At 38.2% G+C, this 22,881-nt stretch overlaps 1 protein-coding gene across 4 annotated transcripts in view; it reads left to right on the plus strand.

Moving 5' to 3' along the window:
* Positions 1–18,608: 18,608 nt before the first annotated feature.
* Positions 18,609–22,881, plus strand: part of LOC131073363 (uncharacterized) — a 160,658-nt gene continuing 156,385 nt past the window's right edge. Inside the window, exons 1-4 of one of the 4 annotated variants that reach the window (XM_059213159.1) lie at positions 18,609–18,965; positions 20,024–20,107; positions 20,252–20,308; positions 21,335–21,391. In XM_059213159.1, coding sequence (XP_059069142.1) covers positions 18,885–18,965; positions 20,024–20,107; positions 20,252–20,308; positions 21,335–21,391 — 279 coding nt within the window. In that variant the 5' untranslated portion in view covers positions 18,609–18,884. The remainder of the gene's footprint in view (positions 18,966–20,023; positions 20,108–20,251; positions 20,309–21,334; positions 21,392–22,881) is intronic. The other 3 variants (XM_059213158.1, XM_059213157.1, XM_058009774.2) reach the window with 3 other exon arrangements.

The raw sequence follows: 22,881 nt of genomic DNA on the forward strand, positions 1-22,881 counted from the left end.
CTGGGAAAAAACCACAGTGAGATGGAACTCACAAGTCACTATCTACATAATAGAAACCAGACCGGTTAAGGTCTTACAATGTTCTTCACCAGAACAGATCCTATTAGGAATCTCAATCTCTGTTAGGAGATAAGTCTGATTATAGACTACCTTGTTAGAGGATTTTAGATTCACATGTGTGAACCACCTTGTTAGAGGATTTTACAAAGGCTTTGAGGCCTACCCAGTTAAGGGCTACAAACTTGTCAAAGATGTGAGTAATCAACAAGTGTTTGATCTATCTAATAGCACAAACTACTTGGTTAGATCCAGTATTGCTCACAGCTAATGCATTCCAGCATTACTTCATTCTTCTTTCTTTCTCATAGTTACAACTTGATCTTCTCAGATAAGATCGTTCACAACTTCCACCTTAAACCCTAGCTCGACATTAACCCTTTTCGCAACAGCAACAACAACAACAACTCGAAAACCCTAGACATGATGTCATTTTAAAGGAATCTGATTTCATGTCGGTCCAATAGGATTACATTACAATTTCTTAGGTTCAATGAATCTAGACATACTCAATAACACGACACAAGAATTAGAGTCAATGTGTCGGCACCGTCAAACAATCGGTGGATTGGTAACTCATCACAAAATGTCGATTGGTAACTCATCACAGAGTATTACCAGTTCATACAAAATACCGGTTGCTGGTTTGACAAAAATGAAGATTGGTAAGAATGTGTTGTGCCGCTTTGCTCCCTCGTACCGCTTGTGATCTGTGAACCACTTGGGGGTCGACATGCCGCTTCAGACCGGGAAACACATTCTGCAAAATCGCCACTAGTCTAAAGACTAGTATACCACATACTGGTTGGAACAAATATCGGTTGAGCATGAGCTCATACATATAAAGGGGATCTCAATACAAGTGTGTGTCCATCAATGACAATCACAACATAAACATAAAAAATGCCAACACTCTCCCCCTTTGGCATTGATGGCAACACTTAGGAAAATAAAATTTTGACATCTAAGTGTTTTACAACAAAAACTTGCCATTAACAAAATTGCTCCCCCTAAGCATATACACTATCCCTTAATCAATAGAGTGTATAGCAATTTTGCATACAGAGCATAATCATCAGAGCATATAGCATATATCACAACATATATCAAAATTTCAAAACAGATACTTCTCCCTTTGATATACTTCTCCCCTGATATATCAAAATTTTAAAATTTTAAAAACCAAAAACCAGATATACTTCTCCCCCTTTGCCAACAATGACAAAGTACCGCTGAAAAACCTGTTTCCATATATATATAAAAGAGTTTATGACAATAATGAATAATACTTGTCAAAAACTGATTTATAGTCCTGCAAAAATTGTTTCATGGATAGGGACCAGGACTCAAGTAGCGAGGTTGCCACTTCCTTCTTTGTCTGCATCTGGGATACCTGTTCCTCCATGGCATCTATTGTGCTTAGTTCCTGTGTGACTGTCAGGGCATCCAGGTTCAGATAACACTTCTAGAGAATTTGCAATCGTGGAAGTAATACCAGGTGAAGCTCCTGCAAATCCCTAGACCGTGTGCTGATCTCTTGCTCCATCTTGGCTGACTGGATCTAGAACCGGTGAACGGTTTGCCCATATGCTGCAAAGGAGTCGTAAGGAGTCTTGAATGTGCTCAAGTAGGACTGTAAGTCCATTTGAAGCTGTTGCTTCTTGGCTAGCACATCATCACAGAACATATGAGGTTGACAGATTTTGCTGAGTAGCAAGTTTCCCTCATCCAAGGTATTCCTTATGTCCTTTTGATCCTTTAGCAGTTCAATCCTAAGCTCATTCAACTTCTTCACTAGAGCAACATTAAGAGCCTTTTGGTGCTCTTTCTTTACATTGGCCTTTGCTGCTTCTTCTAGACTCTACACCTGATCATCCACTACAGTACATAGAAGTTTGAGTTGTGCTAGTGATGAATCAGTGTCAGGAAGATTAGTACTGGGGATTAAACCGGTAAGTGTGTCTACAGCTGCCTGAATGATGTCCTGTTCGTTTTTCCTGTGAATGATCTCAAGGCACTCTTGAGCAACCTTGATGCTCTACATAAGCTCCGACTCACTTGCAGATTGGAGATCGATAGGACTAGAGAGATCAACTGGTGAGGGTTGACTTCCAGTTGCCTTCAGAGTCTCCGCCTGAGAGCTTTTTGTTGCTTCTCATTCCTTGGCTTCTTCAGCTTTCTTCTTTTTCGCTTCTCTTCTCTTCTCTTCTTCCTTGTCTTCCTTTGCCTTTTTCTTCTCCTCTTCTCTCCTCTTCTACTCTTCCTTTTCTTCTTCTTCTCTTCCTCTTCCTTTTTCTTCTTCTCTTCCTCTTCCTTCTTCTTCTTTTCTTCCTTGTCCTCTTCTTCTTTCTTCTTCCTTTCTTCTTCTTGCTTCTTCTTCTCTTCATCTTTTCTTTTCTCCTCTTCCTCTTTTCTCTTCTGTTTCTCATCTTCATCCTTCTTCTTTTTCTCTTCCTGATCTTTTGTCGCTTGCTGTGTGTCCACAGCTTGTTCACCACCCTGATCGGCCTGTTGCCCCTGTTCAATACCCTCAGAAGGTATGTCTTGAGTGACATCTTCTACATCCAGGGCATCAACATCGATAGTGTCGACTGGTTCTTCCACCAGGTTTCCTTCCTCATCAAAAACCTCATCCGGTTTGGAAATAACCGGTTCCTTTTCCGCTTGGAGGTGGGCCATTCATGCTTTGTGAGAACTGATAGCATGGGCCATGTGCTGATGTGTATCCTTTTCTACATCATCAACTCTCCCCTCCAACAACCAGATTCTTCTTCTCCTTGTGAAGAAGAGACCTTTATTTTGATCCAACACATCAAACAATTCTGAATTTGAGAGTTCGGGGAAGTATTGTGCAAAAACTTTCTCCCTAATCTCTTGTTCTTTTTCAATGGCAATGCACCATTTATTATCCAATGCTTTAAATAATGAATTCGGTGTCTGAGATTTAATCTCTGATGGTGACCGGTCATTTTTACATAAATAAAGAATGATTTCCTGCAGTACTTCATATTTTTCTTCACTATTGAATTCATCATAATAATCTATTAAATCATGAAGTAACTTTCTCCTAATATTCTTTACTATTCTTTGACAATGTGTCAAAGGTTTGTAAGAGGAGATATCTATATTTATCGATGTGGATGTTGCTGGTTCATTCTTCTTCATCTTCTTTGTCTGTCTTGCCTTCTTTGGCTGTTCATCAGACTCTGTTTCTTCGAAGTCCGGTTCATTTGCCTTAGTCTTCCTCTTTCTTTCGAAGACTTTTGCTAGTGTTACCTCCGGTTTCTTCTTTGTCGGTGGCCGCTTGGTCACTCTTGGAGTTGCAGTGGTAGCCGGTGCCGATGCTGCAGGCACTGCCTTAGCTTTCTTAGCTGCCGGTTCTTTTCCCTTCTTCTCTGATGGTTCTTCAACCGGTGCAATCCTCTCCGAGTAGGTTTCGGTCCTCTTAGCCTTTGGATCAAGAGGCGAGGCAATAAGGGTTGAGGCATACCCTTCTAGCATGTCATACATAACCTCATAGCCCATTGGCTCCACTTCCTCCATTCTAGGCTCAACAGCCTCCATTAGACATTTGTCCACCTGAATAGTGAAATAGATGTCATCTTCATATTTCTTCACTATGTCACCTGAGATTCGTACCCTCTGACTCATCTTTCTTCTGAACTCATCAAAATATTTGTTCAGTACCTTAGGGTAGCCGGTTCCAATGGCTTGCACACTTTCCTTTATCTGCTTGGTTACCGGTTGGTCAGGGGACCACTGGACATCTCCTACACTCGGAAAGTAGCCTTGGAAATAGAAAAACAACCCTACCAGTAGTTGTCCAAACTTAAACCTCAGTGAATTGTCCTTTTTTATTGCTTTTAGAATTAACAGGAGTTGCCTCTGCATACCGGTGCATAGGTCAAATGATTTATCCTCTTTAATCATCCGGTAAGTGGCATTTACCACTGCAGCAGATACAAAATTAATCCTGCTGGCTGAGAATGTTCTGTAGCCTATCACCATGTAGGCGTATTTCACCAAATCATCCTTGATAGGATTAACTGTCATATCTCGTGAATCACTTGTCCAACCGGTCAGCTTGGTCATTTCCATTTTGCTTACCGTTCTTAGGGCTGGCACTTCCCCTATGTTGCAGAAACCGGTGACTGCATGAATTGCCTTAGGCGTGCTATCATGCGTCCTCTCTAGGTACATCTTGTCACCATGGACTCTGCTCAAGATGATCCTGATGTGATCCTCTGTGAAGTCTTCCAGAAAATATACCGCATTATGGAGTTTCTTCTTCTCCAAGATATTGAACTCCGGTTTGATCATTTTGTCCTTTCTGCAAAATAGACCTAACTGAGTATGAATGGCTAAAGACCCTAGGTCTTCTATTTTGCAATCAATATAATCAAAAATTCCTTCTTCGACTATGACTCCAGCCGGGACTTGTGACAAAGCATTATATTTTGACTTCCTCTGAATAAAACTTTCTGACTCAATTGATGTACTTGAACTGGTATGAGATGTGGAAGCCATTGAAGAGTATTTCAAGAACACGAAAAATACCTTTCAAACGCGAATCTAGGGCTTCCTGATTTTGCTTCACTTCACTCTTCATCGGATACCAAATCACCGCTTTGAGTTCTCCACTACCGCTTGCAAACTAGATTTGAATCTCTTTCAAGGTTATCCAATTTCTTGAAATCTAAGCTCAAACCGTCTTTTCTTCGCTTTGCACTTGAAAACTTTTCTTCGCTCGAAAACAGATAGTGAGAAATGATTTGAAAAATGCATTTATACATGTCTCTCACCTACCATCATTAATGCTCCTCTATTAGGGCGCAAACCCTAATTTGCCTTTTTACCGTTTCCGGTCTTCTGCCAAGTGACAGGTATAGCATACTGGTTAAGGTCTTTTACCGGTGTTAACTGGGGGTTCGAAAGCATTTCGCCATTTGCTCCCCTTAAGCCTTTGAGGCTTAGTTTGTCGGTTCCGATATTTCCACACTAGGTGCAGAAACTGGTTCCTCTTCCGACATTGTTGGTTTCTTCCTCCATGTTTTCTTCATGTCCCCTTGAACTTTTTCAACATCGATTTCTCCTTCCTGAGTAACCGGTATATCATCAGATATACTTTTTCTACTTCTACAGAATCTTGCAATGTGACCCAATTTGTTGCAGTGATAGCAAACAAGTCCAGGTGCTCTCCAAGGTCCATTGTACATGCTTCCATTCTTCCTTCTACATGTTGCAGCAGTGTGACCATGACCATGACAGATCATACAACTTTCTCTCCATCCGATTGCTGCTTGATGACCACCGCTTCTTGACCGATGATTGAAGATATTAAACTGGTTGTTGTTTCAGTTCATGAAAGGTTCAGGACCTGTTCCTTGAGTCCTCTAAGGATATCTTCCAGTGTTATCCATTATAGACCTGCATTCAAATGCTCTATGCCCAAACTTGTTGCATGCATAACAATGACCATTAAACTTATTTGATCTAGGTACATTGTTGATAAAATAAGGAAAATTATTGTAGGCTTTGCTCCTACATACATTGGCAGTGTGTCCTTCTTTAAGACAGTTAAAGCAAACAGGTTTGAATTTTTGCTTACCTTTTCCTTTGAATGTTGGTTGCTTCTTTGATGCTTCGACATTTGTTCTTGAGGATTCTCCTTCCTCATGTCCAGAGAAACCAAGACCATTGGTATTCTTTGCCGGTCTAGATGACTCAAGCTTTTGCTCTAGCTTGACTGTACTTTTGCCAAACTTAGCAAGTATTTCCTTTGACTCAAAGAGTTCTTTGGAAATAGCAGTGTTTGTCTCCATAAGACTTGCATTTTCAGAGATGGCAATGTTTAGTTCTCCTTGCATGTCTTCTTTTTCCATTCTTCTCTCATGAAGGCAAGCAGTCAGTGCACTAATCTCATGTTTCAACTTGGAGATCTCATGATCTTTGTCCTTTACCAGATCTTCAGCTTTTCTCCGGTTCTCAAGCTCTTGACTAAACCGAATAGTCAGTCCTTCCAACTCCTTTCTCAGATTGGAGTTTGAATTAGTCAGCTTATTCACTTCAACAATCATGGCTTCAATGTTAGCTTCATCTTCAGAACTACTTTCAGATAGTTCCATTAGCCTCTCTGCATGTTCTCTCCTTTTTGCTTGAGATGCCTTGTATTTGACCATAAGATCATCATAGGCTTGCTCAGACTTAGTGAGCCATTGAGTAAGTTACCTCAAGGTGTATTCCCCCATATCTCTTTCCAACTAGTTAAACTTATAGAAAGGTAGGCTCTGATACCAATTGATGAATACTAAGAGGGGGGGGTGAATTAGTATGCCAAAAATCTCTGCACTAAAACACTTACACAGTCTAAGGATAAACTGGTAAAGCAGTCTGACAGTCAAACCGGTTACCACACATGCAAACCAAAATGCGAATAAAACATTCACCCACAAAAGCAATACAACCATAACACAAGATATTTGACGTGGAAACCCAACTGGGAAAAAACCACGGTGAGATGGAACTCACGAGTCACTATTTGCAGAATAGAAACCAGACCGGTTAAGGTCTTACAATGTTCTTCACCGGAACAGATCCTGTTAGGAATCTCAATCTCTGTTAGGAGATAAGTCTGATTATAGACTACCTTGTTAGAGGATTTTAGATTCACATGTGTGAGCCACCTTGTTAGAGGATTTTACAAAGGCTTTGAGGCCTACCCGGTTAAGGGCTACAGACTTGTCAAAGATGTGAGTAATCAACAAGTGTTTGATCTATCTAATAACACAAACTACTTGGTTAGATCCAGTATTGCTCACAGCTAATGCATTCCAGCATTACTTCAGTCTTCTCTCTTTCTCACAGTTACAACTTGATCTTCTCAGATGAGATCGTTCACAACTTCCACCTTAAACCCTAGCTCGACATTAACCCTTTTTGCAACAACAACAACAACAACAACTGGAAAACCCTAGACATGATGTCCTTTTAAAGGAATCTGATTTCATGTCGGTCCAATAGGATTACATTACAATTTCCTAGGTTCAATGAATCTAGACATACTCAGTAACATGACACAAGAATCACCGTCAATGTGTTGGCACCGTCAAACAATCGGTGGATTGGTAACTCATCACAAAATGTCGATTGGTAACTCATCACAGAGTATTACCGGTTCATACAAAATACCGGTTGCTAATTTGACAAAAATGAAGACTGGTAAGAATGTGTTGTGCCGCTTTGCTCCCTCACACCGCTTGTGATCTACGAACCGCTTGGGGGTCGACATGCCGCTTCAAATCGGGAAACACATTCTGCAAAATCGCCACTAGTCTAAAGACTAGTATACCACATACTGGTTGGAACAAATACCGGTTGAGCATGAGCTCATACATATAAAGGGGATCTCAATACAAGTGTGTGTCCATCAATGACAATCACAACATAAACATAAAAAATGCCAACATATGATTGTAGGAAGAACCTAATCACTATTGAGAAGGATGGGTAGAAGTTTACTTTGGCTTCTTTGAAGTAGAAGGAGAAGGCAGAGAATAATTTGAGTCTTGTGAAGTTTTGTAGTGTTGAGAAGTAGGTTGCGGAGGATACACCAGATGGTGCCATGTGTTTGCAAAAGGATCTAGTGGATAGGTCTGTTAACAAGGTGGTATTGAATGGAAGTAAGGTTAAGGTGTTGGTGGCAGAATGGATGAAATCTTATGGCATAAATTAATTAGAGTTTCAGAAGAAAGAGAGCAACTGTCAGAGACAGTGTGCAAGTATGAAGTAAGTAAAGGGAGATAAAGAAAAACAGAAGCTAAAGAATCTGGCTAAGGTTCCAGAATAGGTTAGGAAGAAGTTTGCAGGCAAAGAAGACATTTGGATAAGAAATAAGCATGGGGTCTATATCCTGAATCCTTTTCGATGTCCATGAGTTTCCTCTCATGGAACATCTTTTTCTACCTGGGGTGTCTGATGCAGAAGCATCCCCGATCTATGAGCAATCTCGCATCAACCAAAAATATTTGCTTTTAGTTTTGTTCTTGTTGCAGTTTATGTGTTATTTTCAGCATTTTCCAGTAGTTGTTTCTTTTCATTGCAAATCAGATTTTTGGCTTCCAGGCTTGTTCTTATTCATCACTCTAGATTTCCAGTTCATTTGAATTCTTTTTTGGCAATTTATTCCTTCTGGAGTGTCTGTTTCTTGGTTCTAGAGAAATTTTGAGCTTAGCATCTATGTTGGATATTTCTTCTCATGCAGAGTGATTCCTTGGATTGTGGAACAATTTGGTACCACACACAATGTTCTTAGGCCCTTGGTCGACCCTCCTTTGTGGTCTGCACTTCATGTTTGTTCTTGGTGGATGAGATCTTCACGTTTTGGGCCCAACCTATTTTACACATTTCATTTTCCTTCCTTGGTAAATGTAATCTTTTGTGGCTGAATCGGATGTAACCAGATGGTATATATATTGTTGTATGTGATCCTTTGAGACAAGTAAAGTGTTGTGATGATCTAGATTCATAAATTGTAATTCAGATACTTCTTGGAGGTTCGGATGAACTATATTCTAGGATGCAATTTGTAACCAAGGATGTTAGCCAACATGTAACCTAGATGTTACTGGATATTCTATGATGATACATATGTCTGATTTTCTATTTTCTATGTTTTGTGTTGTTTCTTTCGTTGTGTTACTCTTGTTGCATGATCTAGATTGTTCTCTTTGAGAACCCTCTGGGTCATGGCTGCATCACAAGGGCATTCAACTTTGGTCCTTGCAACGTAGGCGTCCAACCTGGGAATATTCACTTTATAAAATATTTAACACTCAAGTTAATATTAAAACATCACTTTAATACTTAAGTGTAAATTTCAAAATAATTCCAATCACCTTACTAAAAATTGCCAAGGCACTAAAAATGGAAACCGATTTGTACTCAAGTGGAATTGAAGTTTAAGAAAGATGTCTAGTGCTAAAAATAAAAATTACTAAAAATAGTAAAACTATCAAAACCCATTGAAACTTAAAAATTGAGCTTTCAAAGACAACATGAGTCCCCTAACCATCACTAGACAACCTACAAGAATCCAAGAATAGGTTAACAAGAAGAAAAATTGACTAGGTGTGAGAAGGGGACATTACAAAAGTAATCTTGACAACATAAAATTATAGTTTAAATGACATGATGACCCCTCCAAAGTAGAACTTTATCTCAGTTCATATTACATGAATAATCCCCATATTATCTTAATTAGTATCTCAAGCAATTTTTTTTAAAAAATGATGTGTGTAAGAATATAAGACACAACATAAATTATACACTCCCTCGATTCAATAATAGAGAGCCCCCTTACAATTGGAACTTTATAATATAGTGTGAAGGCAACTACGAAATGGAGTGATAGTGTGAAATTGACTCCATTAGACTAGGCTTGAAAAAATAAGCACTCTTACAAAAAATGACACTCAATTTTGAGCTACCAAGCAAAAGTTATGCCTATTTAAAATTTTCACCTCTATATCTAAATTACATTTAGATTTTTACAATATTATTTTGTGCAAAATGACAAATTACAAATAATTGCTTTTGTAAAATTATGAGTAGGATACTAATAAGGTGGAGTAGGGGTAGGTGGGTGGAAAACATCAAGAAAATATTGATAACTTGCCATAAACATATTGTTTGGGGTAGTGTTTTTAGTTCAACATAGCTGATAGGGAGACATATGAACAATGTTTTTATGAAATGGAGGGAACCAAGACACATGTCCATAAAAATTTTACATGCTACAACATCCATTTAAATTAAAAATTCATTCAAAATGCTTTTAAAATGAGAGCAATTATATTTTCTCTTTGTACACTAAACATACTAGAACTCATCATGCTTGAACCAATAGTTTTGAACTTAAGATTGCCAGAGTGTTGAAGATATATGCTCTATATAGAAAATACACTGAAGAACACACCAAAAAAACTCAATGGACGATGGTGGGATCATCAAACCCTTCCCATTGGGTGCACCAAAAATTGTTGTCACTAGAATGTGCACCCTTTTTGAGCTTAGTTCAATTGTTTAGTGAAACATTAGGTTTGACCTCAAATAAGAAGGTCCCACACCTTGAAGTAATGTTAATGTTTCTCTAAATAGTTAAACTAGGCTCAACAAGAGTGCACATTCTAGGGACGATAGCACCAAGGACAACCATACAAAGTGATATAAAGCACATGATAAAAGCCTAAGGTATGCATTTTTCATTCTCAAAGAGGAAACTACTTGTTCAAAGTACCGCTATCCAAAATAACTAATATAATTTATGACTCAATATACCAAAATTAAAATAGCTATCTAATTAGAAAAACTAAATTCAACTAAGACAATGATTGTTTAATTAATTTATATAGTGGTTCTTAAGAACTATCATCTCTTACTTAAAAAAACATCAAATAGAAATGTAAAAGTAGAATATTATGCATTACTTATTTCCACAATCATATAGTAAACTCTTTATTATCATCTTTTTATTTTTTGGGGATAGTTTTTTCCTTCGACCGTGGCACTATGATTTGAAACCAAGAAGAAATATAAACTAAAAAGAGAAACACTTAATCCACTATGGAGTAGTCAAGTGAAACGCTACTTGATATATGAAACAAGTTGGAAACCTATAAAACCATCAAGCAAACTAGGATATGGAATTCAAGTCATTTGTTCCAATAGCCACTAGGACCATGAAGCCATCATCCTTTTACTTAGTTTCACCATAATAGACTAATGTCACAAACTTCATAACTTGCAATAACTAGGAAGTTTTGACACAAAGTCGAGTGAGTGGACTAGAGAGAATATAACAACTAGTAAAACGAAACAAGAGATCAAGAGAACAAATAACCATGAGATAATGGTTTATTTTTCCTTTCCTTACCATCATTATCTAAGAAGAAATATCAAATGCAAGCAAGGGACTTGGTGGCATCCCATTGATGACACACAACGATGCTTTGTTCCTCTTACTACTATTTAAAGTGCCATTATTATTTGCCACCACATACAAGAAGCCAATACACTTATCAAGGGTTGGTAAACATTATACTGTCTTGTAGTAGGTTATATTAAATTTTATTTATTTTTTAAATATTCTAATTACATTTGCGTGTACAAGTGAGCTAATGAGGCAAAGGTCCTTTTTTGTAAGGGAATGTAGTCATAGAGTTATTAGTTATCTCATTGCTCATAAAAAAATAGCTTAGAGGCTCATATTGGTGTTAAGATGGTTGTTACCTTGAAACTTTTTGCATGATGATTGTTTATGTTGGACATAATGGATCACTGAGAGGGGGGTGAAAACAATATTTACTTAATCAGAACTATACCGGTTTGATATGAAATAAACAAAATGCAGACCGGTTACCAAAGCAATGCAAATAAGGTGTGTAGAAGAAATATCTAAAAGATTAATACAGCACACACATGAAGATGTGACACACAACACTAGATGTACAAGGAAAAACCTCGGTGAGAATAGTTGTTGAAGATCTTCTGCTCCAATCCAACCTCACAATGAAAAGATCTGATTACAAATTTTAGGGCACCAACCCAAGGAGCACCAAATCAAATGAGTACCAACCCCTACACAATTTATAGGCTACAACCTAAAGGAGCTACAACGCCTACACTAAACACCTACTCAGTAAAAACAATATGAAAACTCAGATATACAAATGAGATCCCTGTTGCAAATGAAGTTTTGCAACCATTCAAAGCTTTGCACTACTAGTTTCTATCTTACCGATTTGTGTAAACTCAACACACACTGCAACTTAGCCTTTTTGCTGGTTCTAACTCTGCTAAATCTTCTCCCCCTCTGTTTTGCTGAATTCAACTCACACTTGGTCACTGTCTATTAGGTACTACTTCTTTCATTTTGTCACCTTTGCGTTCTATGCTCACTCTGCCAGTTTTTTCCTTACACCGGTTTACCCTGCTTCTCCTTACCGGTACAATCTTCACTCACAAACACTTCAGGTGGTTATCTCTTCGACTCTCAAACAACAGTTTCACTCTTTTCTTCACCCTTCAGCTACAACACTATCTGTCTTAGGTCGCCATATTTAAATTGAAGTTTTCCCGCTAAAAACCAATTCAAATAGAGGGTGGCTAGGGTTTCCTTCTACCGACCAAATCTGCATCCAATCTGATCCAATCCACCTTGGATCGCACACCTTCTTTTGAGGGATAAGCCATCACACATTTTTCATTTGTCCAAAGTATGTTTGCCAAGAATAGCAAACCTGACCTTGATTTCCGACCTTGAAATTTCTTGACACATTTATGACCCAGCTATTTCCTTCTCGAGGTCCTCCTGCAATTTGATTTCCTTGCTTCGATCTAGGCACCAACAACTCCCTGATCTTTCTATGTCGTTCATTCTTCCTCGATTCACACCAATCTGTCATTGACCCGTGATTTGTGGTTGTTTCATTTAATGTCAACTAACTGCTCCAACAACCATGTCGATGTAAACTTCACCGACCTATGTATGCTCGCCACCTTAGCTCCATGTGGTATCACATCGGCATACACTCAGCTCATTGACATGGGGCCGGTTTAAACTTGAACATTCGACAAATCCTCATACCGACACAAACCCTTACTGGTAAAACCTTCTCCTGCTGCTATCCGACAACATACACTACACCGGTAGCTCAACTTCACCTCTGGTGGTTTGTGATCTCTTTGTCACTCTGCCTCTTTATCACAAACATCATCACAAATAAACAACCAACCTTCAACTAGTTACAACTTGTCATGCCAACACACAAATTCATATCACCTCTTACCGGTGATGTCACTGACAGTCTCAATACTTGCTTGTATTTCACGCCTTCGTACCTGTTTTGTCTTCCACCATACCTGTTGACAAGCTTTCATGTTAATCTACCTTATGTCGGTTCAATCTTCTTCATACCGGGTTGACATACCCTACCGGTAGCCTACAATACCAGTTGACATCAATGACAACTCAATACCAACAATCTCCCCCTTTGGCATTGATGTCAACATTATCTATTCTGGTTTATCTCCCCCTTTGACAACAATGGAAAAGGGAACCTTAGTTGGACACCAATAATCTCTCCCTTGTCTACATCTGGTTAGGACACAATCTCCCCCTGTGTCCATGCTTCATGATTCAAGAGTCATAAGATAGTAACAATTGTTGACTCCCCCTGAACCATACATCCTTCTATACATTTAAGTGTTGTCGGATGGTGGGACAACTCCCATCTTATGTCTCAAGTACTCAAATGGACCCAAAGGAAGTGGCTTGGTAAATATGTCAGCAATCTGCTCACTAGTTGGAACATATTCTACTATGACCTCCTTGTCCTTGACCTCCTTGTTCGGTGAGTACTCCTATCGTTAGAGCCCTTGTTCTTGATGGCCCACACAAATCTATATGCACTAGTTACAGAGGTCTTGAGGTATTGTACTCTTTTGTTTTGCAACTTACTTTGGTTTGCTTGCCTCTGATACATTCATCACAAAAAGTACTTGCTGGTTTTGTTATTTGTGGAATGTTTCTTACATACCGGTTCTTTCTTATCTTCACCAGATTGTCAAAGTTTACATGGCCTGATCTCTAGTGCCACAACCAGATTTCATCAACCTGTCCCATCATGCATTGGGACTCATAGCATTCCTTCAGATTATAGACATTACCATATGTTCTCTTTCCTTCTGCCACAACCTGATTGGTACTCTGCTTTCTTATCTGACAACCGATAGAGTCAAATGTGAAATTATACCCTTTGTCACACATCTGACTTACACTCAATAGATTATGCTTTAGTCCTTCTATGTAGTACACATCATGAGCCTTAAGATTACCATCAATATTCAATGTACCACAACCTTTAATCTTGATGGAGGAGTTGTCACCAAAATGGACAGAACTACCATTCCAATCACCAAGCTTGATAAACTTTTTCTTGTCTCCAATCACGTGATTTGAACAATCGCTATCAACTACCCATAATTTTTTTCTTTCAGCATGTAGAGCAGTCTGCACAATCAAGCTTGACATTGTCTTGTTCTTCTCCTTCTCTATCCAAACCCGTTTCTCTTCTTTCTTCTCCTCTTCTGTCATCTTGTGTTCTGGTTTAGTCTCTATCTTCTAATCTGGTACTGTTTTCTTTTGCTCACCAGTTCTTAGCTTATAATTCCTTGCCATGTGACCAAAACTTGTAACATTTTACATTAGTATTGAAAGATGTATCCAAAGCATTTTGTAGGACATCTGCACATTTCTCCTACAATCATAACTCTTATGACCAAACTCATTGCAATTATAACAAGTGACATTTATACCTTGTAATGCAACAAATGAGTTTCTACTCTCAAAAGTGGGGTTTACATTCATTTTCCTACAGTCTGCCATTATATGACCGAACTTATTACACCGGTGACAATAACCATGAAAGTTTGGAACATACCAGTTAGATTATCTTGGTCCTGCAAATAACTGCCTCATCGGGGGTCTTCCTTTCATGTTGCTAACTCTGGTGAATCCTTCATGATTAGCTCTTGCATTTCTCCTTGCATTTGCATGTCGGTGCATTGAGTAGGGTCTCTGGTTCATTGATTGTGTATACCAGTTTGTGTGACAATTCTTAACAACATCTGCATATGTCTTCTTACCGGTACCTTTGCTTACCATGAATGTCTTCTTCTTTTGAATAAGTAAACAGTATTTCCTTATTGGATGTGTCTTGCTTTTTGAACTTTGACCCTCTTCAAATCCTAAGCCACCGGTATCCTTAGATTGCTTTTGTTTTCTCAACATCTTGTCTAAAGCTTCGATGCTGCCTTCATATTTGCTTCTCACTTTCATTTCTTCCTTGCTTTTCTCTAATTCCTTTCGAAGCTTGATAATTTCTTCTTCTAGGTTCTGATGCTCCACCTCCTTTTTACTCAAGCCAGTGCTAGTAACTTCACAAATCATCTTGGCTTCTTCCAATTGAAGTTTTAGATCTGCAATTGTTTTCTTGGACTCTTCAAGAGATTTCTCCAGCATCTCTTATTCTTTAGTTACAACCTTTTTCACCTTCTACAGATCTCTTCTTGTTTTCTTCAGCTCTTCCAAGGCGTTGATGAGCTTTGCTTCAAGATCTACTTCTCCTTCTTGTTCTTCCTCTTCTCCTTCTTCAGACACCTGAACCTCTTGGGCCATGAAAAGGGTTGCACTGACTTCATCTTCACTGCAATAGTCATCTAAGACACTCTCCTCATCGGTGGTATCATTTTCATGCGTGTAAAGCCCGTTCTGCTTCTGGTTGCCTCTTCTACCATGCCAATAGACATTCTTCTTCCTGTCCTTACCGTATGATCTGCTACCATTTGATTGATCATCTTCATTCTTATCACCATAGGGACATTTGGTAGCAAAATGTCAAATCTTTCCACAATTGAAACACTTCAGAGGTAGGTTGCCTTTGTATTTGCCTTAACCCATCTTGAGTCTTCTAACAAAGTTTTCCATGATACCATCAGAGTCTTCATTGGTTCCATCATGAGCAGACTCTTCTTTTCCTTTTCTTGATGTTTTGAATGCGGCTTCTTTCTTCACAGCCTCAGTACCAACAATCCTCATTTCATAAGCAGTTAGGGAACCATACAACTCATCCATTGTAAAGACTTTCAAATCTTTTGCTTCTTCTATTGCTGAAACCTTTGTATCATACTTAGGTGTGAGGGATCTAAGAACTTTCTTCACTACCACCTCATCTTTTATTTCTTCTCCAAGCCCTCTAATGGTGTTTGTTGTTTCATCAATCATTTGGAGATAGTCAACAATCTTCTCTTCATCTCTCATCTTCAAACTCTCGAGCTGTGCTCTTAATGTATGTAACTTGGCTTCCTTGACTTTAACATCGCCTTCAAATATTTTATGCAACTTATCCCAAGTTGCTTTGGCAGATGAGTAGTGCATGACCTTAACAAACTCATTATCAAATAGCCCACTAAGAATAACATTTTTTGCCTTAGCATTGTTCTCATATTCCTTCTTAGCATCTGGATTAGTAGGAGGATTATTAGGGATTGTATACCCATTCACAACCGACATCCATACATCACAACCTAGAGAGGACAAATAGGTTTCCATTCATCTACTCCAAAAGGCATAGTTTACACCATCAAACACAGGGGCTTTTGAGGATGTTGATTCATTTCTTGCCATTGTGAACACTTGACAGGATCTACCCAAGGTAGAAGGCGCTTTGACAAAATAGGGTACCTATGCTCTGATACCAATTATTGGACACAATGGATCACTGAGAGGGGGGTGAATCAGTGATTTAAACAATTTTTACTTAATCAGAGCTATACCGGTTTGATATGAAATAAACAAAGTGTAGATCGGTTACCAAAGCAATGCAAACAAGGTGTGTAGAAGAAATATCTAAAAGTTTAATATAACACACACACGAAGATGCAACACACAACACTAGATATATGAGGAAAACCCAATGTGGGAAAAATCTTGGTGAGAATAGCTATTGGAGATCTTCTGCTCCAATCCAGCCACATAATGAAAAGATCTGATTACAAATTTTAGGTCACCAACCCAAGAAGCACCAACTCAAAGGAGTACCAACCCCTACACAATTTATAGGCTACAACCTAAAGGAGCTACAACCCCTGCACTAAACACCTACTCGGTGAAAACAATATGAAAACTCAGATATACAAATGAGATCCCTGCTGCAAATGAAGTTTTGCAACCCTTCAATTTGCACTACCAATTTCTATCTTACCGATTTGTGTAAACTCAACACACATTGCAACTTAGCCTTTCTGCTGGTTCTAACTTTGCTAAATCTTCTCTCCCTCTGTTCTGCTGAATTCAACTCACACTTGGTCACTCTCTATCAGGTACTGCTTCTTTCAGTTTGTCACCTCTACATTCTATGCTCACTTTGTCGGTTTGTTCCTTACACCGGTTTACCCTGCTTCTCCTTATCGGTACAATCTTCACTCACAAACACTTCAGGTGGTTATCTCTTCGGCTCTCAGACAACAATTTCACTCTTTTCTTCACCCTTCAGCTGCAACACTATTTGTCTTAGGTCGTCATATTTAAACTGAAGCTTTCCCGCAAAAAACCAATTCAAACAAAGGGTGGCTAGGGTTTCCTTCTACAGACCAAATTTGCATCCAATCTGATCTGTTTCACCTTGGATCACACACCTGCTTTGGAGGGATAAGCCATCATGCGTTTTTCATCTGTTCAAAGTATGTTTGCTAAGAATAGCAAACCCGACCTTGATTTCTGACCTTGAAATCTGTTGACACATTTATGACCCAGTTGTTTCCTTCTTGAGGTCCTCCTGCAATATGATTTCCTTGCTTCGATTCAGGAGCCAACAACTCCCTGATCTTTATCTGTTGTTCATTCTTCCTCGAGCTGCACCAATCTGTCATCGACCCGTGATTTGTGGCTGTTTCATTTAATGTCGACTAATTGCTCCAACAACCATGTCGATGGAAAGTTCACCGACCTCTGTATGCTCGCCACCTCAGCTCCACATGGCATCACATCGACATACACTCAGCTCATCGACACAGGGTCAGTTTAAACTCGAACATTCGACAAATCCTCATACCAATACAAACCCTTACCGGTAAAACCTTCTCCTGCTGCTATCTGACAACATACACTACACCGATAGCTCAACTTCACCTCCGATGGTTTGTGATCTCTTTGTCACTCTGCCTCTTTATCACAAACATTATCACAAACAACCAACCAACCTTCATACTGGTTACAACTTGTTATGCCAACACACAACTTCATATCACCTCTTACTGATGATGTCACTGACAATCTCAATACCTGCTTGCCATCCACACCTTCATACCGGTTTTGTCTTCCACCATACCGGTTGACAAGCCTTCATGTTAATCTACCTTATGCCGGTTCAATCTTCTCCATACCAAGTTGACATACCCTACCAGTAGCTTGCGATACCGGTTGACATCAATGACAACTCAATGCCAACAGTTTGTCTAATTCTTAATAGATATATTCAAATTGAATATTTTAAAATTATAAAATATTTAACATATATCATTAAAAAATTATTCATATTTTTAATAAACAATTTAAAACTTAAAATTAATTTTTTATTGAGGTTTTATATCATCCATAAGTTTGTTTTGTTATTTGATACAAAAGTGTCAGTGAAAATTGTCCAAGGAACAATACTGACCTCAATCCTTATATCATTATTCAACGGATTTGAAACTTGATGGATGGTGTAATCAAAGAACACATCATCACTGTTATATTCAACCAATAGAACTACAATCCTTTAATTGATCGTAATCTCAACCCTTATATTATACCTTCAAAAATTTGAAACTTAATAAATAATATCATAAAGAAAAAAATCATATCGATTGTACTCACCAAGTTAAATGACTCTCACCATTACCTTATTAAATCTTTTTAAAATTTAAAAAGCAAAAACCAAAATTGCTAGCATCTCAATTAATGCATTTGAAACTATGCCTACCTAGTCCATAACTAAATCTGTAACCCAACATTCCTATAAGCTTATCACACAAACTTTCGTTTCTAGACCCTGGTTTGTAATATCATGAGTTTGATGACCTTAAACCTGTGCAACCTGAAGCCCATCTCGTTTAAAATACATCTGAATGGCGGCAAATGAGGGAGCGTCTCCCACGAACAAAATGAAACGTTAAGACAGGTTAACGAGCCCTATGTAACAGCACCCGAATTCCAGGGGCGGTCAAACATGGCTGAGTGCTGGGCAACGCGCATGGCTAAGTATTGGGCAACCTGCGCTGCAGGTTTAGAGTTCACGGTTTGCAAAGAGGTACTTTCTTTCATATATCATCTTCATTGCTCCCGAACACTAAATACATACAGGATAATTAAATTCGAGGCCAGTCATTTGCCCTTTTCCGTAACATATTTTGTTCCATATTTTACTTTAAAACTAATATTGGAGCATTCGTTGCAAATTGACATGTTGATTGGATTTCTTGCTTTATATAGTTTTTCTTTTTCTGGTGAATTTTGGTTGAGGTTATGAACCAGATCCACATTCTTATAGTTGTGGCTTAAAAATAACCTCGCTGTATGTTTTTATCCGTTGGGGTAATTCTGGGCATTATTGTGGTGGGGAGGTTGCAGCCAATATCCCATGATCATTACACCTCACTGAAGTCAACATATCTCGTTACCATTACACGTCGCTGCAATTCGCAACAATTTATGCTTGGTTTCCTATTATAACATGGATATGTTAGGTTTAATAGAGCTCTGTATCAACAACTAAAGAAATCAGAATCCCATATAATTTTGTTACCAGCCAAATATTTGCATTAAATCAAAGTTTGTTAGTGTTTATGATTTTTATGTTTATTTTGCTATATTTTTGAATTACACCGCATGTGCTTCTTTCATCTTTATGCGATTAACAACAGAGTCAAAGTGACACTAGAGATATTTTCTCTGTCAATTAACGGTTAAGTGAAGGAAAATATTCACATGTCAATTAATAGGAATTCTGTCCAGGGGTCATTTCTGGTTAATGCCTGCTGGTCAAGAAGCTGGGTATATTTTATGGGTTATTTTTCAACAAATGCTAAATGTTTACAAAGTTTTTAAACATTAAATTTTCCGATCAACAAAAATTTCAAATGAGATGACTAGGTTTTTTGTAAAACATATTTCAAGTTGTTAAATTCACTAGACTAAGCATTTGTATTAGTATCTACCATGTTTTATTTTTTCAAATGAGAAAGAATTCCCAACCATAACATTATTGTAAAATAGCCCCACCCTTAAAAGATTTCCCTGAATTATGAGGATAGGTATAGATTAGATTTGGTATCTATTTGTGTAGTAATTCTTAGGTTTTCTTTACAGTTGAAAGGGCTAGAGGGGACAGGTGTTATATCCAATTCTTTGTTCAGCGGGGGTGTTCTTTTTGAAACAATGTGTCCTGCTGAGGTAACTCTTTTCACTTATATTTACAATTGATGAAATAGAGTAATGCAGCGTTTCTGTTACTGTCTGGCAGTTGTTCAAGACGATTAACCTGTATTTTGTTTCTTAGAAAGACGTTTTGAAAGAATTTCTGACTTTGTTTTGTAGAAGCTGCTGAGTCTGCGGGCTGTGGATAACATATATGCATTCGTTGCACATTTTCAAGTGATTTCTTCCTCTTTCTTTCCTTTTATTTCTGTATACTACAAAATTATGCTATACTTCTAACATTTGTACTGAATTAATTGATTCTCAGATGCTGTTTCTTATACATATGACGTCTTTCTGTGAATTCCCAAAACTATTGCCTGTAGACTGGAAACAGTCAAATTTCCCCCATTTTGGAAACTTATGAAAACTCATCGGGAGGGGCTGTAATCTTTTAGTAATGTTTCAGCTAAGGAACACCAGTTTTACAGGAGTTCCAATAGGTTTGCTGCACTGAAATTTACCTTTGCTGAACATTTTTCAGGTTTCTATTTCTAATACAATCTCTAGGAGTTAGTTTTCTGTACAGTTTCCTAGAGTTTACAGAAGTTTGTGTTATCTGCCTGGAAGCTTTTCTCATTTTCTGACCTAGCCATTACCACATCTTGTAATCTCATAGCCTTAAATTCTAGAAATTCCTTCTTGATTCTTGGTGCAACACGATGTTATTTTTGTTTTGAGTCAGTTCATTATGGCATGGAGTGAAATTGTGTATACCGTTGTTCTTATAAGTAGCATCACATGTTGATATGATGTCTTTGTAATAATTTTTTTTTTCAGAATATGGCAGTGAATGCATTTAAAAATTCTTGGTACCGTTTAGGCTTTTAGCAATATCTCAAGTGAAGTTCTGCAAACCTTAAAACAAGAAAGAGAAGTATCGAGCCTCTCAAACCCATATATAACTATATACTTATTGCTTCTTGCCACTTGCATATCATTCTTGCTCAATAGAAGCACCAGTTACTCACATACAATATGAACCAACAAGCTTCAAATATGATCCTCCAATACGTGGATCTGTGTCAAGACTCAAATCTTTAATCTAGTAACAATTAGACTATATAGATAGACATTTGGCATGCCATATTTAGATATAATAACATTTTAATCTTTATTTTACAAAAAAGCTAACTTGGCTATATAGTTTTCAGTACTTGTTTGGTTTGCATAATGATAATAGAAAAATGAATATATTTGCAGGATTTGCCAATGGAAAAGGATGCCGCAATCAGTTTTCTTAAGGGTCTAGCTGTGAAGGTAATGTATGGTTTATATTTAACAAGATTTTAAAAGCAGCATGTCTTTGTTGTATTTTTTTTGTTTCATATTTACCGCTTATATTTTGCATCTATCAAGGATGGTAGCATGACAAAGCTAGAGATAGGATAGTGTTAATATGTTGCCTGAACCTTCATTAGAAAAACAGGGATGTGGTGTGTCAAGAGACTATATGGTTGCTTTTTAGGATAAATTGTTTGTGAAGTTTTGGCCATATGAAGCAACTTTGAAATATATTTATTAACTATATATGAAAACTAAAGTAGCAAAATTTTAATCATTGAAAAGCCAACAATTGACGCAGTTCATATTGTACATATCATGCAATTAATTTTGTGTTTTTGTGGTCGAAGTGTTTCAAGGACGAAGAAGGCAATTGATTTGAACGAATTTGAACAACTTTCTATTTTTAGAAAGTTTGCTTTTTCCTATTTTTTAGGAAGTTTCGTTTTTGGCATTTTTAGCCCGATCCTCAGTATGGCTATTTTTAGAAAGTTTTCCCTATTTTTTAGGGATGTCTGCTTTTTGCTTTTTCGGAGTGGGGACCTAGAGTTTGCACTGGTACCATCAGCCTGCATTGATCGCGATCGAAGATTTCCAAGTTTTGACCCAAAAAGCTAAGTTCCTACATTTTAGGGGTCATAACGCTTCAGATAGGCTACCTAAGTTTGGATTTCAAATATCATTCTAATTTGGCGAAAATTGGTGAAATTATCAAATTTTGGAGTTTTTCAAGTTTTTTTCTCTAAGTCTGGCTAATCAATGTGTGATGGTGAATGTTATGGCAGGAAAGATCAAAAGTCCGCCCATGATGAAGAAGGTGCCTAAGTCTCTAAAAGTCCGCCTTGGTATGTGGTGCCTGAGATGGGAAAAGTCCGATCTACCTTGTCTTGAACCAGCTCAAACTCCGCCCTCCTTGGTGCCTAGGTAGAGAAAAGTCCGCCTAGCGAGAAGGCAAGGTCATGAACTTCAAAAAGTCCGCCAAGGTGAAGGTGCACAAGACTCCAAAACTCCGCCCTATGGATGATGGAGAAGGTCATGAACTCCAAAGTCCACCCTCAAGGTGTATAAATCTTTCAAAGTCCGCCTTGATGAAGTCTCTCCAAAAGTCCGCCCTCAAGGTGCATAAATCTTTCAAAGTCTGCCTTGATGAAGTCTCTCCAAAAGTCCATCCTCAAAGCAAAGAAGATGGTGTTATAAACTGAAAAGTCCGCCTTAAAGGTTTCAATGAAGTCCGCCTTATGGAGAGCAAGAGATAAACTCCGCCCTGTTCTTGGTTGCATGCCTCCAAAAGTCCGCCCTCCAAAGTTCCTAAGGGGTAGAAAGTCCGCCCAAGGTGCCTAACTCCAAAGTCCGCCTTGAAAGATATATATCAATGGTTCCTAAGTTGGAAAAAGTCCGCCCTCCAAAGACTAGGGAAGGGAAAGAAAGTCCGCCATCCATGAGCAAGTTGTGAGATCAATGAAGTC

This window comes from Cryptomeria japonica, chromosome 10, assembly GCF_030272615.1.
Source record: "Cryptomeria japonica chromosome 10, Sugi_1.0, whole genome shotgun sequence".
Lineage (NCBI taxonomy): Eukaryota > Viridiplantae > Streptophyta > Pinopsida > Cupressales > Cupressaceae > Cryptomeria > Cryptomeria japonica.